This window comes from Lycium ferocissimum, chromosome 5 (assembly GCF_029784015.1).
Source record: "Lycium ferocissimum isolate CSIRO_LF1 chromosome 5, AGI_CSIRO_Lferr_CH_V1, whole genome shotgun sequence".
Taxonomy (NCBI): domain Eukaryota; kingdom Viridiplantae; phylum Streptophyta; class Magnoliopsida; order Solanales; family Solanaceae; genus Lycium; species Lycium ferocissimum.
Genome location: NC_081346.1, coordinates 71436216 through 71450837, shown reverse-complemented (window position 1 = coordinate 71450837; position 14622 = coordinate 71436216). Strand labels below are relative to the sequence as shown.

General features: G+C 34.5%; 2 protein-coding genes and 1 long non-coding RNA gene across 6 annotated transcripts; 2 read left to right on the top strand and 1 right to left on the bottom strand.

Annotated features, from left to right (window-relative positions):
* Positions 1-601: 601 nt before the first annotated feature.
* On the top strand, positions 602-7266 carry LOC132057300 (synaptotagmin-3-like). Of its 3 annotated transcripts, none has more exons than XM_059449839.1 (12): positions 602-915; positions 1797-1898; positions 1996-2046; positions 2187-2310; positions 2387-2505; positions 2865-2966; positions 3099-3173; positions 4108-4184; positions 4932-5181; positions 5863-6226; positions 6552-6686; positions 6791-7266. In XM_059449839.1, the coding sequence occupies exons 1-11, from the start codon at positions 805-807 to the stop codon at positions 6644-6646; spliced, it is 1470 nt and encodes a 489-aa protein (XP_059305822.1). In that variant the 5' UTR covers positions 602-804; the 3' UTR covers positions 6647-6686; positions 6791-7266. The 3 variants fall into 3 exon arrangements, with proteins under 3 accessions (XP_059305822.1, XP_059305821.1, XP_059305823.1); XM_059449838.1 differs by having other exon boundaries at positions 605-915; positions 5863-6231; positions 6558-6686; XM_059449840.1 differs by lacking the exon at positions 602-915 and having other exon boundaries at positions 1810-1898; positions 2233-2310; positions 5863-6231; positions 6558-6686.
* A 2728-nt stretch (positions 7267-9994) lies between these two features.
* On the top strand, positions 9995-13418 carry LOC132057298 (29 kDa ribonucleoprotein A, chloroplastic-like). 2 transcript variants are annotated; one of them, XM_059449836.1, is made up of 5 exons: positions 9996-10452; positions 11711-11812; positions 12416-12733; positions 12838-12944; positions 13146-13418. In XM_059449836.1, exons 1-4 carry the CDS (start codon positions 10069-10071, stop codon positions 12901-12903), a joined length of 870 nt encoding a protein of 289 aa, XP_059305819.1. In that variant the 5' UTR covers positions 9996-10068; the 3' UTR covers positions 12904-12944; positions 13146-13418. The 2 variants fall into 2 exon arrangements, with proteins under 2 accessions (XP_059305820.1, XP_059305819.1); XM_059449837.1 differs by lacking the exon at positions 13146-13418 and having other exon boundaries at positions 9995-10452; positions 12838-12949.
* On the bottom strand, positions 13359-14039 carry LOC132057299 (uncharacterized). Its single transcript, XR_009415124.1, has 2 exons — positions 13855-14039; positions 13359-13804 (listed from the first exon to the last, which is right to left on the bottom strand). It is a non-coding gene; the product is annotated as an uncharacterized LOC132057299 (long non-coding RNA).
* Between the last annotated feature and the right edge of the window lie 583 nt (positions 14040-14622).

Here is a 14622-nt window from a genome sequence, read left to right as displayed (position 1 = left end):
CTTGTCCACTTTCTCATATTAAGAGAAAAATAATTTACTTTTTCTATTTTACCCTTAGCATTACTTACTCATTCTAAATCATTTTTCAAATTCATTAAGAAGTCATACACCAATTAATATGTGTATTATAAAAAATAAGCACTTCATATTTTTTTTTTTTTAAGGATGTGCAAAGTTCATAGTGGATACAAGTAAAAGTGAACGGAGGGAATAGTAATTTTCCTAGCAGTTGTAAGGTGATTTACGACGAAGCGTTAAATACTTTTCTATTCTTAATGAGAGATCTCTGATTCGAGCCTTGAAAATGACATTGCCTTTGATAGAATGCTTTTTACCTCTAAAATGGAATTTTCTAAATTAATCGAGTCTCAAAATGAATATCAAATATCGGGTGGAAAATCGAAAAAAGAAAAAAAGTTTGCATGATTATTTATGAAAGACAGCAACATTTTCAAATGCTGTTAAGTCTTTGGGCCCAACGTCAAAATTCTATTTTGTGGTGTTTGCCATGTGCAACAAGAAACTTAAGCACAAGTAGTATTCAATAAAGCCACGTCTTGTATTTTTTTGATCTTTTATATGTTGATAATTTCAACGAATCAACGCTTTCAAATCTCAACGTCAATATCAAAGCGCCAGCTCTACAAAAAAATCTCTTTCTTTCACATTTTTCTCTTTCTTTATAATTTTCATGGCTGGCATGTTACAATATTATGGAAATCAGAAAATGGATTTTGGTTTGAATGCTCCTTATTAATATTTGGTGAAATGGGGTTCGTTGAATTATGTGAATGATCAAAGAAAATGGGATTTCTTGGAAGTTTATTAGGAATTTTTGGTTTTGGAGTTGGAATTTCTATAGGTTTGGTTGCAGGTTATTTCTTGTTCATATACTTCGAGCCCAGAGATGTTAAGGTACGTGCACTTCTTTTCTATATTTATACTATTTCACATTCCAATGAAAAGTTGTTTTTTTTTTTTTTTTTTTTTTTTTAAAGTTTATTTGATCATCATAGGACAGTAACCATGTGATGAAGATTTCAGCTAGAATGACTTTGCTTATCATACTTTCTTGTAGTTGTTCTGGTTTCATATGTTGTTGTTGTCTTGAATGATGTTTCACTAGAAATTGGTAGCTTAATTCAATTAGTATCATAGATGAACCTTTGATCATAGCGCGATTCACTATATCTAGAGTCAATGAATTCAGAATGAGTGGATGTTATCATATGTTCGTCTTTAGTTTTTTTCTTCTTACGTACACATAGTTAGAGTCCAAAGTAATGAGTTCAGTTAAACCTTGTGAGTCTTCTTTTTTATTATAATAGATGGAATCGACTATTTTGCTACATAAAAAATAATCGATACACAGGCTGTAGGAACTGAAATGTCACAATTTTTTTTTTGATACATGTAATAGTGATGGCGAAGCTAGGTTGGTTTATTGATAACTTAAATGGTGAAAATAGGGAACAAACGATTTTTTGGGTCATATATGAGTTGTTGAATTCCCTTGATATAAGAGAAAATTTAGTGAAGTGGTAGGGGTTCATAATTCGCTACTTGTGAGTCTCCTTGTATAAATTTCTGGCTCCGCCACTGAGTTGAACCTACATAACGCTCCCTGAATCCGCCTATATCCAGTATTTTTATGTAAGGTGCAGATAGACATGTTGATATGTTATAAAATTGAAAGAGATACATCTTGAGCAAATTTCTGCTCCCATATAAGTTTTAACAAATGGCAACCAACTTATTTGAAACTGAACTGAACTTCTCGAACACAAATTCTCCAGGATTATCCAGAAGGTACACCACTTGATGAAATCGAGCCAGACTCGTTAATTGATCTTCTACCTGAACTCCCATTATGGGTGATGAATCCAGACTACGAGCGGGTAAGCACTGTCCTTCTTCTGAATTTAAAATTTTTCATTCTAATATCCCAAGTCAAAATCTTATCTAGGTAATGATTTTATTCATATCGTTGTGTAGGTTGACTGGTTCAATGAGTTTATAGCCAATATGTGGCCTTATCTTGACAAGGTAATTCCGAATTCTTCACTTGGTATTTCCGACATATCATTCATATCATCTTTGGAATCTATTCTTGTTTGTGCCATGGAAATGGTCTGAAGTATATCAGCATGCCTAAATAGTGTAGCCTGATTTTATTTCCTTTACAGGCAATTTGTGGAATTATTAAAAGCACATGCGAACCTATTTTTGCAGAGTATATTGGCAAATATCAGATTAAATCTATTGAGTTTGAGCAACTCACTCTTGGAACAATTCCTCCTAGATTGCATGGTGAGCACCAATTTTCATCAAGCACATGAAATGTTGTGACAGGCCATCATCTATAATATCTCGATCAATTTGGCAGGTATTAAAATATATGATTCCAATGAAAAGGAGCTAGTATTTGAGTTTGCAGTCAGATGGGCTGGAAATCCAAATATAGTTGTGGCATTGAAGTTATTATCTCTACAAATCTCGGTACAGGTATGATTAGTTTCCCTTCTGTTCCTCTTATGAAGGATAGATTGACATGATCGTCAAATAAATGTGTTGTGCAATTTGCTTTTGTGTAACTTTTCTGATTTACATCATTTCTTTTGATTGCTTTAATAGAGCTTAATATCCGTGGATGATCTTTTAGGCACAAGGCTATATATGTTGTAGATCATGACAGATAATTGTTTTTAGTGTATCTTACGATTAATTAATTTTCTTCAATGAGACGTGTTTTCAAGAACAATAAAATTAACATAGAGAACGAACTTTTACTGAACTTTTGGGGTGATGTTAATAGTGTAACTCGTAATGAGAAATTTTACCAACGTTTGCTGTATTTATTTCAGTTGGTCGATTTCCAAATGGCTGCTACAGCAAGGGCAGCACTGAAGCCTTTTGTCCCAACCTTCCCGTGCTTTTCAAGCATAATAGTATCATTGATGAAGAAGGTACGTAAGCTTGCAAAATATCTGTGGCTTTCAACAATTTCAATCCTGCTGATGAGTTGAAAATTGCAATGTATAATCTGGTAATTGACTCTGCATAACTTCTCTAACTAAAAATATCAATCATACATGTAGCCAGAGGTAGACTTTGGGCTAAAAGTAATTGGAGGAGATTTAATGGCAATCCCTGGTTTACACCATTTTGTTCAGGTACACTTCCTCTTTTAGATGTGCTTCTTAAGTAGTAAGCTCCAATGGCTAAGCTTGCATATATATATATATATATAGAGAGAGAGAGAGATCAAAGCTCATATGATACTGTAATCATTTCTGTGAACTTTCGCCAATTTGATCTGTGAATCCAAGGATTGAATCAAAAAGATTATTTCTTTTACCTATGAAGAAATGATTTCTTCCCATCTGTCTAAGCCTTGGTGGGTAGAGTTACCTGATACCTGTTGTTGGTGGGAGGTAGCAGGTATCACGTGGAATTAGTCGAGGTGCGCGCAAGCTGGCCGGAACACCACTGTTGTAACAACAAGGAAACAAAAACCATGTGTGATATGCAGAAGTGAGTTCATTAGCATGCATCAAGGAATTTACTGAACAACACTTTCAACTTGGCGCTGCCACAAAAAACATCTACAATTTGAGTTAATTATGTTACTCCGACAGCCCAATCCAATACAGTTCCTAAAGAAACTAAATAAGCTGGAAGATATCTGTTCACAATGAGATGTAAATTCACATTGAGTCTTTTAATTTTATAGTAAGATAGGAATACTTAATACTGTACATTATAGAAATGGCTTGAGTGCTTTCCTGACTGCAGATTAATAATCGTCGAAAGTGCACCTTAAAATCTTATAAAAAGAGGTAATTAGCATGATTTATCTGCTTAGGAGGTATTGCTCTCGGATGAGTCTGTTATACCTAGTTTTCCTTTGTAAACATTTAAACATTATGATACCATTGTAGCTCAGTTTGGCCATTGTTGGTTACATACACTCAAAAGTACATAGATCTGAATAAATTTGCAGCTATCTCTTCCATTTTAGATATGAACCGTCTATTAACATACAGGAGTCTTTTATACGTTACCCTTCTCAGTTAATTTTAATTGGCCATATCCGTTTGGTGGCAGGAAACTATAAGCAAGCAAGTCGCCAGGCTTTACCTCTGGCCACAAACACTTGACATACCAATTCTTGACAGTTCAATGTAAGTTGTCCAATAATGTACTGTCCAAATATTGGCAATGGACTAATTCCTGAGAGCCACTTGCACTTTTTATGTCGTGATACTTGTGCACCGTTGTTTGTAGTTTCAATGAATATAAGGATTATAGCCTAACACAATTTCTTAACCTTTGGGTTTCTCAAATGAAATTGTCTTCCTTCTTCTCTTCCTCATTTTTTTTTCTTTGTCCATGTGTTTGAAAGAACTATTCATGTACTTTGCCATTCCTTGTGTACTACAAAATTTCAAAATTTCTACTGTTAAAATATGCAACAAATATACAAGGGCATCCAAAGGGATTTATAAAGATTTTAGTGTCCTCTAATCATTGCAAATTTTCGGATAGAATTTTTAGATTCTTTCAAGTGGTATTAAAATCAATTTCGGGTAAAATTGATTTCAGCAACTGATTTCTGTCTCTGCCTTTTTAAAACTCTACGCTTCCTCTATGAACTCACCGTATCGAGTCACTCTGTGTTGCTCAGACTATTCAAAAATGTCGACAAGTTCGTGTCGGATCCTTCAAAAGTAGTGTAGTTTTGAAGGATCCAATATGGGGTACGGCAACATTTTGGAGATCTTCTAGATTTAGATGAAGTCTCATAAATATATGATGTCTCCCCTATCAGATATCAAAACGCATCCAAAGTGGTTCAACCTTAAGGTATTGGGTTGGTAGCTCAAATTTGTTCATTATTTGCTAACATTAGCCTTTTGTAATTTTAATAGAGGAGCTGTGAAGAAGCCTGTTGGAATACTACATGTGAAGGTTCTGAGAGCACAGAAACTTTTGAACATGGACTTTTTGAGTAAATCAGATCCTTATGTTAAACTCAGTTTAGGTGGGGACAGGCTTCCAGCCAAGAAGACTACTGTAAAGATGAACACTCTAAATCCTGTGTGGGACGAGGATTTCAAATTGACCGTAAAGGATCCCGAGGCTCAAGTTCTGCAGCTGCATCTATATGACTGGGAAAAGGTAAGAATCTTGACTTCTCATGATATTGTGGCATCATCTTGAAGTTTAAAGCTATGGAACTTTTTCGTAGATTTTTTCTGATGGCTAGAATTCTGGTTTCTGATTTTCTGCTGAGAGGGAACTATGTTATGTACACCATCCATATGAAATTTCAAAAGACCCCCATTTACTTGCTTGGAGTTCAAGAGTACAATGTTTGAATATATGGAATTTGGTACAAAAGCGTTACGATTTTGAAAACTAGAGTAGTTAGAAAGATATGACATCAAATTTTGCGTACTATGAAGAAGTATTAGTTCACATCAGTTTGAATCCTTGGAGGAGTAAAATGCAAAGGGTTACGTTTATTGCCAACTTGGTGTTCAAAATTCACTAAAAAAACTTGAATTAGCTATAAATTCTGTCGCTAAATTGCTTATAGCTAACAAAATTTTATGATAATTTGATCTTTCGTCAAATAGGATTAATGACGGATTTGCTGTTTAGCTATGGAATTCGTCCTGTGCTAATTCCTGTTTTTTCAATAGTGATTACTCGGTTAGCACAAGTACATTTCAAAAAAAGATATTGCAACTCTCTCCTTAAAAACTCGAATCACTAGAAACGCTTCATCTGTTGATTTTGATTAATTTTCATCAAGAGTAAGAGCCATTGTTTCCTAATTTTCACTTTGTTTCACAGATCGGGGCACATGACAAGTTGGGAATGCAAGTAGTGCCACTGAAAATGCTCAACCCATATGAGAAGAAAGAACTAATTCTTGATTTGGTCCATAGCACAAAACCAAATGACCCTCAGAACAAGAAGCCACGAGGCCAAATTATGTTGGAGATGTCCTTCATTCCTTTCCAAGAAGATAGTGTAAAGTTTAGCGGACCTCTGAGTTTTCACCAAAGAAAGGAGAGTATTTCAAGCCTTTCGGATGACATTTCCTTGCGTGGAGCAGGTTTGCTTTTGGTTACTGTTATCGCTGCAGAAGATGTTGAAGGGAAGCACCATACCAATCCTTATGCAGTGGTTGTTCTTAGAGGAGAAAAAAAGAAAACTAAGGTGATTCTTGCACTCTTATTTACAGTTAACCACAGAGGCGGATTCATAATTTGAACTTAATGGTTCAGCCTTGAAGGTTCTTAAAACTGAACTTCTTGTACTTTTGAAATCATGGGTTTAAAATTTAATATATGTTGAAACTTGAAGTGATTTTGCACTACATTCGCCTCTGGATGAACGGTTTGAAAGTTATCCAACTTGAGTTATGAGAGTACGGATGGTTTCTTTTTCATTTTCAAGAAGAAACAAGAAAAAAAAAGGACTTAATTAACCATCTTATTGAATTGCTTCTGTTGCCTTAACCTTTATTTAACGACGACTTGTAGGCAATGAACAAAACCTGGAATCCGAAATGGGAAGAAGAATTCCAGTTTATGTTGGAAGAGGCTCCATTAAAGGACCTAATCCATATTGAAGTCAAGAGCAAGAAGAGAAGATTTGGTTTTCGGTCTAAGGTAAATGAACCATCATCGACATATCTCTTCAACTAATCATTACTCCAATTGTTGAGTACAAAAATTGATTTTTGTTGCATTTTAATTTCCTTTTTCGTCCGTAGGAGTTGCTTGGCTATGTAGATATCCAACTGATGGATGTGATCTACAATGGACGTATTAACGAGAAGTACCATCTCATCAATTCTAAAGATGGGATTTTACATGTTGACATCAAATGGAATGTGATCTAACAACTGCAGCCTCCTCTGGATTGTGAATCATCCATTTAGATGTTAATCGCATTGAGCTTAAATGTAGAAGTGGGGATTCATGTAGCTGACCCCATCTTGTTTGGGACCGAGGTGTAGTTGTTGTTGTATTAATCGTATTGATTGTATCTTTGGACAGTCTGAGCAGAATGTCCAGTTTTTATCTAAAAGCCATGAAAAGAAATGCATACAAACATAACATGCACACAGAGGCATGTTTATTACTTTGTACTTTTTGTCTTCTCTTATCCGGTATACTTGCTTATGTATATCATATCAAATTTATCAACTACGCCTCAAATTCAATTAATTGAGGTTGATTATGTGAATCCGATACTTTACATATGTTTATTTAGATTTATTTAATTCCGATACTAAACGTCTATTTGGTCAAACTTCTAAAATGTGTTTATTTTGAGAACCACTTCTGTCAAAGTAGCTTTTAGAGAAAATACTTTTGGAGAATGACAGTTTATGTTTGACCAATTTTAAAAGTATTTGATAAACAGATTGTGTTTAGCGAATGTTTCCAAAAATTGCTTATGATTGTCAAATTATGAAAAAGGAATTATTAAGGTTCATTTTGGAATTAGTATAGTTTGAACAAAAGAAGGATTTTAAATATTTTGTAAGAAAGCCTTGCAAGTTTTTACATTTCTATAGTTAAAATGTAAGTTGAAAAATATTTATTAAGGGTTTTAATCAATAAGATACATATAAACAACGAAAAAGGCTCAAATATGCCATCGAACTATCAGAAATGACTCATTTATGCCACTCGTCAATAGTTTGACTCATTTATGCCATCGACGTTACAAAATGGCTCATTTATGTCATCGCCATTACAAAATGGGTTGGATTTTTAATTAATTTGGGATTAAAAATTGGGTTGGTTTAATTAAACAACATGAACCTCTAATTGGAGGCCACGTATCATATCTGGTATTGTAAAACCGACGATAATGAAAAATGACATGACATTTTGGTAACAACGATGGAATAAATAAGCCAAACTATTGATGAGTGGCATAAATGAGTCATTTTCGATAGTTCGATGGCATATTTGAGCCTTTTCCGTATAAGCAAAGGGAGAACAGTAGAAAAACTTGCTTTTGCATTGTCTAAAAGCAAATTTTTACTTTGGCCAAACACAGATTTCAAAAAAAGTAGTACGTATTATTTTTCTTTTCTCGAATAAATGCTTCTAGCTTCTAGCTTTCCAAAAGCTTGGACAACTAGGCTATAAATAAGAGTAATTTGTTGTTTTCAGGAAGACTGAGGATTCTCTATAACTTTATCCTTACATGGGCATACATGTTTCTAACCAGAATTAAAATCTTGAAAAACATTGCTCTAAGGCAAGTGCAATAATAATGACGAAAAAATAATGCCTCTGAGCATTTCTTGATTCTGTTTTTGAAAAATACTCACTTAATGAAGTTTCAATTTTTACAAGCGAAACTCGGTGATAATGTCTTGAAGTTTTATTTGTAAATTTTACCTTGATAATGACCAAATCTTTATCCCAATTAGTTGATATCCTCTTACATTCTTTGAGTTACGTTCTTAATCCGTATTGATTCACTTGTGTCTATCTCTATGCAAATGCCAACTAGAGTTAAAAACTTGTGGACAATTTGAGTAATGAAGTTGTGTGAAAGCTGTGTCTCTATGTGGTGCAGTACCAACCATAAGTCCTTTATTTGAATCAAGAAAGATATCTGTGGTCCATTTATCCCATGTTGTCTTTTGGCTTCTTCAAACAGGTTGCAGCTGTGCCTTTGCAAGTGGCAACTGGCTTTCCTATCCCATATGGCTATCATTAGTGTGAAACGCTACAAGTTACATAATCTACAACTGGAAACTGTTTTCTTATCTTTGAAATACCAAAAACAAAACAAAAAAAACTACAGACTGGAACCGTTTCATTACATTTAGTTGGAACTTTTTTTTTTTTTTTTTTAAAAAAAAAAAAGCAAGAAAGAAAAAAAGTTGGTCCTAAGAGAGGCCTTTGAACAAATAACATAAACAATCCCCAAAAAGTAGTTTCACTTCATTTAAATATTAGTACTATTGTTCAACGTAAACATTAATCAACTTCTTGGCTTAATAGTTCTGTTAAAATCACATTTATACATACGATTACTGACCAAAAGAAGCTAGGTAAATATTTATTGGAACAAGTGTTTATACCAAATCGTGCAAATTTATTAAGTATTATAAAGTTATTTAATGAGATGAGAATGAATGTTAATTAATTATGGTTAAGTGCTCCAGGTCTATGTACAAATTAAACACATGCCATGCTTTTATTGACTTGGTGTAAACACCAAGTGCGAATAAGTTTTTTCTGTTTTCGAATCTTCACGAGGTTTTTCTTTTGGACAATTGTTCACCCTTGAATCTTCACGAGGTTTTTCTTTTAGGGAATCTGCTTTCATGTTGCTAACAATCGCATTTGAACTGAACTTTGTGGCTCTTCTTTCTTTTTTTGCGAGTAGGAAGCACACCAATAATTCGTGAGTAGTGTGATTCTACACATTTTTTTTTTGTTGCATTTGACCGTATGAAATAACTGACCAAAAAATAACTGCGACATACAAAGCGAGTTTTTCTTCTAGGCAGACAACAATGTAAGTGTAACAACACCACAAAGAAAGTGATGCTTTCGCGTAACATGCTATGATCTCAACTCCCATACCAGAAACATAAAATTTACAAAAAACAAGAAGATAACACCCCAACCTAAATACACATATAATATACATACCTATATGTACATATAATATACATACCTATACACTACTTATATAACTTGATAAATTATATACTTATATATTTCCGATAAACTAGATCGCTTACCCTTTATGTAAATTTTCCAACCTAAATTATATCAGGCCTCAAACAAACATGGCCCATGGGCCTAATCCTCTAAAAACTCAAACTTAAAAATATCCATTATTATGGACCCAAAATATCTCTTCAAAACATCACATCTCTTCTACACAAGTAAAAATAAATATCCACATTTGACATTATATATCCCCATATCTACAACACACCTATCTTCCCAATTCTTTCACTTCAAAAAATAAAAAAAAAAACCTTATCTTGAAAACCCCTTCTCTCCAATGGCTTGTTCATCATCTTCACTTCATTTCCTTAAACTTACACCCCAAACACTCCCTAAACCAACTTCACAAACAGCTTCAATTTCCTTCTTTTCACTTCCACCATCTTCCTTAAACCTTTCTTTGTCCACTTCAAGAAACCTTTCTGATTCTTGTTTTCTTCCTAAAGTTACCCTTTCTGATTTTGACCAAATTGAAGAAGAAGTTGATAATAATGAAGGTTTAAGTGATGAGGTTTTGAGTGATGATGCTCCTATATATGGAAGAGAAGAGAGAAATGACAATCCTGACCTTAAGATATTTGTTGGTAATTTGCCATTTAATGTTGATAGTGCTGCACTTGCTGGGATTTTTGAGCAAGCTGGAGATGTTGAAATGGTTGAGGTAATAAAAAGATTTGATTTTTTTTTATTGTGGGGTTTGTTTGTTTTGGTAATTTGAGGTTTTGTTTGGCTATTTTGAGTAACTATGCTTGTGAATTTTGAAGGTTTAAGGTCTTTGTTAACCAAAAAGTAGTAAAGATTTAATATTTTTTGTGGGGTTTGTTTGTTTTGGTAATTTGAGGTTTTATTTGGCTATTTTGAGTAACTACCTTGTGAATTTTGAATCTTTAATGTCTGTGCAAACCTAAAAGTAGTAAAGATTTAATCTTTTTTGTTGTTTTAGATAATTTTAAGTTTTGTTTGGCTATTTTGAGCAAGTATGCTAGTGAATTTTGAATGTTTAAGGTCTTTCTTAGCCAAAAAGTAGTAAAGATTTAATATTTTTGGTGGGGTTTGTTTGTTTTGGTAATTTGAGGTTTTATTTGGCTATTTTGAGTAAGTTTACTCGTGAATTTTGAATGTTTGAGGTATGTGGAAACCTAAAAGTAGTAAAGATTTAATCTTTTTTAGTGGGTTTTAGATAATTTTAAGTTTTGTTTGGCTATGTTAAAGTTAACTACCCTTGTGATTTTTGAGCAAGCTGGAGATGTTGAGATGGTTGAGGTAATATGAAGATTTTTTTTTGTGGGGTTTGTTTGTTTAGGTAATTTGAGGTTTTATTTGGCTATTTTGAGAGTGACTATGCTTGTGAATTTTGAATGTTTAAGGTCTTCGTTAACCAAGAAGTAGTAAAGATTTAATATTTTTTGTGGGGTTTGTTTGTTTAGGTAAGTTGACGTTTTGTTTGGCTATTTTGAATAAGTTTACTTGTGAATTTTGAATGTTTGAGGTATGTGCAAATGTAAAAGTAGTCACATTAAAGTGGCTATGTCTGACAGTTTAATCTGTTAGATAAGATGTTCACGCAATTCAACATGTTATCAGAGTACACGAGAGGACAAGTTGCATATCTAAGAGTAGTAAGTAAAAGTGTCTTCTCCTAACAACTTAAACTTTAAGATTAGGTTGCTTTCACAATTAGAATAAGGTTCTCACGGATAACTTTATTTATGACTTGGGAAGTATGGCCTTAGGTGTTATAGAAGGAAATTGTTTTGCCTTATTGATGTTTTGGTGTACTTGTTAAGTTGTTAAGGATTTGATGGGAAGCTAATGAACTTGTTAAGTTGAAATTTTGCTTGGCAATGGTTGAATAACCAATCATGGTTGAGCATTTAAGGTTCTTATCTGATTATCTTATTGTGTGCTAATTTTTGCAGGTTATCTATGACAAGCTTACAGGAAGAAGCAGAGGTTTTGGCTTTGTGACAATGTCCTCAAAAGAGGAAGTTGAAGCTGCCTGCCAACAATTTAATGGATATGTAAAGTCTTTTTCGTTGTTATCTTTCTTGGATATATTATGCTTTAATGCACATGTCCAAATATTCCCAGAAGTTTTAAATTCCTATGGCCTTGGATATCTTAAATTGTTTTTGGAATTCAACTGATGTGTTCAGTTTACAGTTTTTAAAATTATTTAATGGAAGACCAGTACTCCCTTTTAATAATTATTCCCCCTGTCCCAATTTATGTGACACTCTCTTCCTTTTAGTCAGTCCCAAAAAGAATGATATCTTTCTATATTTGGTAACAATAATCTCAAACTTCCCATTTTTCCCTTAATGAAATGATTTATAGCCACGTAAATTTCTATGATTTATCTTAGACTACAAGTTCCAAAAGTCCTCTCTTTCTCCTAAACTCCGTGCCACCAAACACCTTAGCATAAATTGGGACGGAGGGAGTAACATTTTGGCAATTTGCCGCTGAAATTATCTTCAGCTCTCATTCTCAACCATCATTTGTGGAACCTAAAACTTCTTGTTGTTAACGATCTCTCTATGCAAAAGTTCTTTTGCTGAAGTTCCTGACCAGTTTAGATTTTGATTTAGACACTAACCAAATGTTTTGATTCTTTTTGTCAGGAAATTGAGGGGAGGGCACTGAGGGTGAACTCTGGGCCACCACCACCCAAAAGGGAGGGTTCTTTCAGAGACAACTCCTCTTTCGGTGGAGGCAGCAGGGGTGGGGGAAGCATGGACAGCTCCAATAGAGTCTATGTAGGAAACCTTGCATGGGGTGTTGACCAAGAAGCACTAGAGACGTTGTTCAGTGAGCAAGGAAAGGTCGTCGATGCTAAAGTAGTCTATGATAGAGATAGTGGCAGATCAAGGGGCTTTGGATTTGTAACATACAGTTCCGCTGAGGAGGTCAACAGTGCAATTGAAAGCTTGGACGGTGTTGTAAGTCTTTCTTACTCTGCTAAATTATGTATCTTACTTTATGTTCTTACTACTTTATTGATCGTGCTTTTGATTGCTTTTCCATGTTAAACTTTATGGTGTAGGACCTAAATGGAAGGGCCATCCGTGTTAGCCCTGCTGAAGCTCGCCCACCCAGACGTCAATTCTGAAGGTTGTAACCAACATCTTTTTGACCGAGAAAAGGCTGGGGGTAAACATCTTGTCTACTCTTTTTAAGAATTAGTATCTTGAAATGCATCAATCTCTATGTTCAGTTGTCTTGTGATTAGCAACCCAAGTGAATTTGGTATTTATACCTAAAACGTTCATTACTTGGCAGTCGTCGTTATTTTCAAGTTTCAAAAGTGAATATATGATTTTGCTTATAAGAATGTAATTATTTGCATGTCAGGGTCCAGGAGATGAAGATAGTTGCAGAAATGATGAGTTAGTAACTCTGCAACATCTATCCTAAACTAGTGCGGACGATTTACTCTCTGCTTGTCGACTAAATAGAGCTCTCAAGTAAATTAGCTTTTCGTAATGTACGTTCTGAAATTGCCTCAGGAAAAAAATTCTGATCCTTGTAATATGCTATATCCATCACTTGTTGACAGACGAGACAACGAAAAAGTTTGATGCTCTTTGAAATATATCTTAGTGAGCAGCATTCTTGTTCTACAAATGAATTAGCAGGATTTGTGTTTATCGTGCGTATGCCTTTACCTTGCTCTAAATGTTGAAGTGCAAGGGTTTTCTTGACCGGTTGAGGCAGGAGTCCGTAGCGCTATTCAAGTTTTGCATGTCTAGGTAAGTCCCCAGACACTCTGCTTTTGGGTTGTGGGCAGAGCCAAATTTTTTGTTAAGGGGGGTCTTAACATATAAGTTTTTTTAGCCTATTTATACAGTGTGGTTTTCTTGCGAAAGGATGTGAATTGACTTGTCTTGAGGTATCTCCGCTACTGGTTCCAATGGTTGGCATGGTTGTCCTTGCTAGTAGCTATGCAACAGAAACTCACTTAGGCTAAAGAGTATCTTTTTCCTAAGTTCTACTCTCTTACGACTCATAGTCTAATCAAAAGACTAAAGATCCTTGTGAAGATAGGTAGTTCGACTCATACGCTAATCAAAAGACTAAAGACCCTTATGAAGTCAAACTATGATTTAAAATTTTGCCTTCCATAAGATGGGTAGGTTGACTCATACTCTAATCAAAAGACTAAAGACCCTTATGAAGATAGGTCGTCAAACTACGATCTAAAATTTTGCCTTTGGAAGTGGCGTAGCGCTGGTCGCGTAGAGTGACCAGGCCAAATTTTGCCTTTGGAAGTGGCGTAGCGCTGGTCGCGTAGAGTGACCAGGCCACCCAACTCCTCGCGTGGAGTGACCAGGCCACCAACAGAGGAGTTGGCGGGTGTTGAGCTAAAAAAATTTTAGTAGTAGTAGTAGTAATCAAATTTTCCTAGGTTGCATGACTATTTATAACTGTATTATTCAATTTGATAAGATACGTTATTGAAATGCATTTCTTGCTCATAAGATACGTTATTGGAATGCATTTCTTGCTCATAATGCAGCCAGCGCCACTCAAATAAACTTTGCCATTCTGGAACTCGCAGAAGAACTTCAATTGATAAAGTTCAATCTTTAGTGATAACTAATGAAATGCTCCCTCGGTTCACTTTTACTTATCCACTTCTGACTTTGCACGCCTCTTAAGAATTAATAAACGAAGTATGTATTTTATTATAATATTCATATTAATTGGTGTATAGTCTTATTGAACTTGGAGAATGATTTAGAAATGAGTAATTAATTTTTAGGGTAAAACAAGAAAAAGAAAAAAAAAAGTTCGTCTTTCCTTGATATGCTAAAGTGGACAAGTAAAA

Coding starts and splice junctions, on each gene's coding strand:
- LOC132057300 (XM_059449838.1), top strand. CDS start 805: ATGGGATTTCTTGGAAGTTTATTAGGAATTTTTGGTTTTGGAGTTGGA. Junction 4,185..4,931: donor CCAATTCTTGACAGTTCAAT/GTAAGTTGTCCA, acceptor TAATTTTAATAG/AGGAGCTGTGAAGAAGCCTG. Junction 6,687..6,790: donor GATTTGGTTTTCGGTCTAAG/GTAAATGAACCA, acceptor TTTCGTCCGTAG/GAGTTGCTTGGCTATGTAGA.
- LOC132057298 (XM_059449836.1), top strand. CDS start 10,069: ATGGCTTGTTCATCATCTTCACTTCATTTCCTTAAACTTACACCCCAA. Junction 11,813..12,415: donor GCCAACAATTTAATGGATAT/GTAAAGTCTTTT, acceptor TCTTTTTGTCAG/GAAATTGAGGGGAGGGCACT. Junction 12,734..12,837: donor TTGAAAGCTTGGACGGTGTT/GTAAGTCTTTCT, acceptor TTTATGGTGTAG/GACCTAAATGGAAGGGCCAT.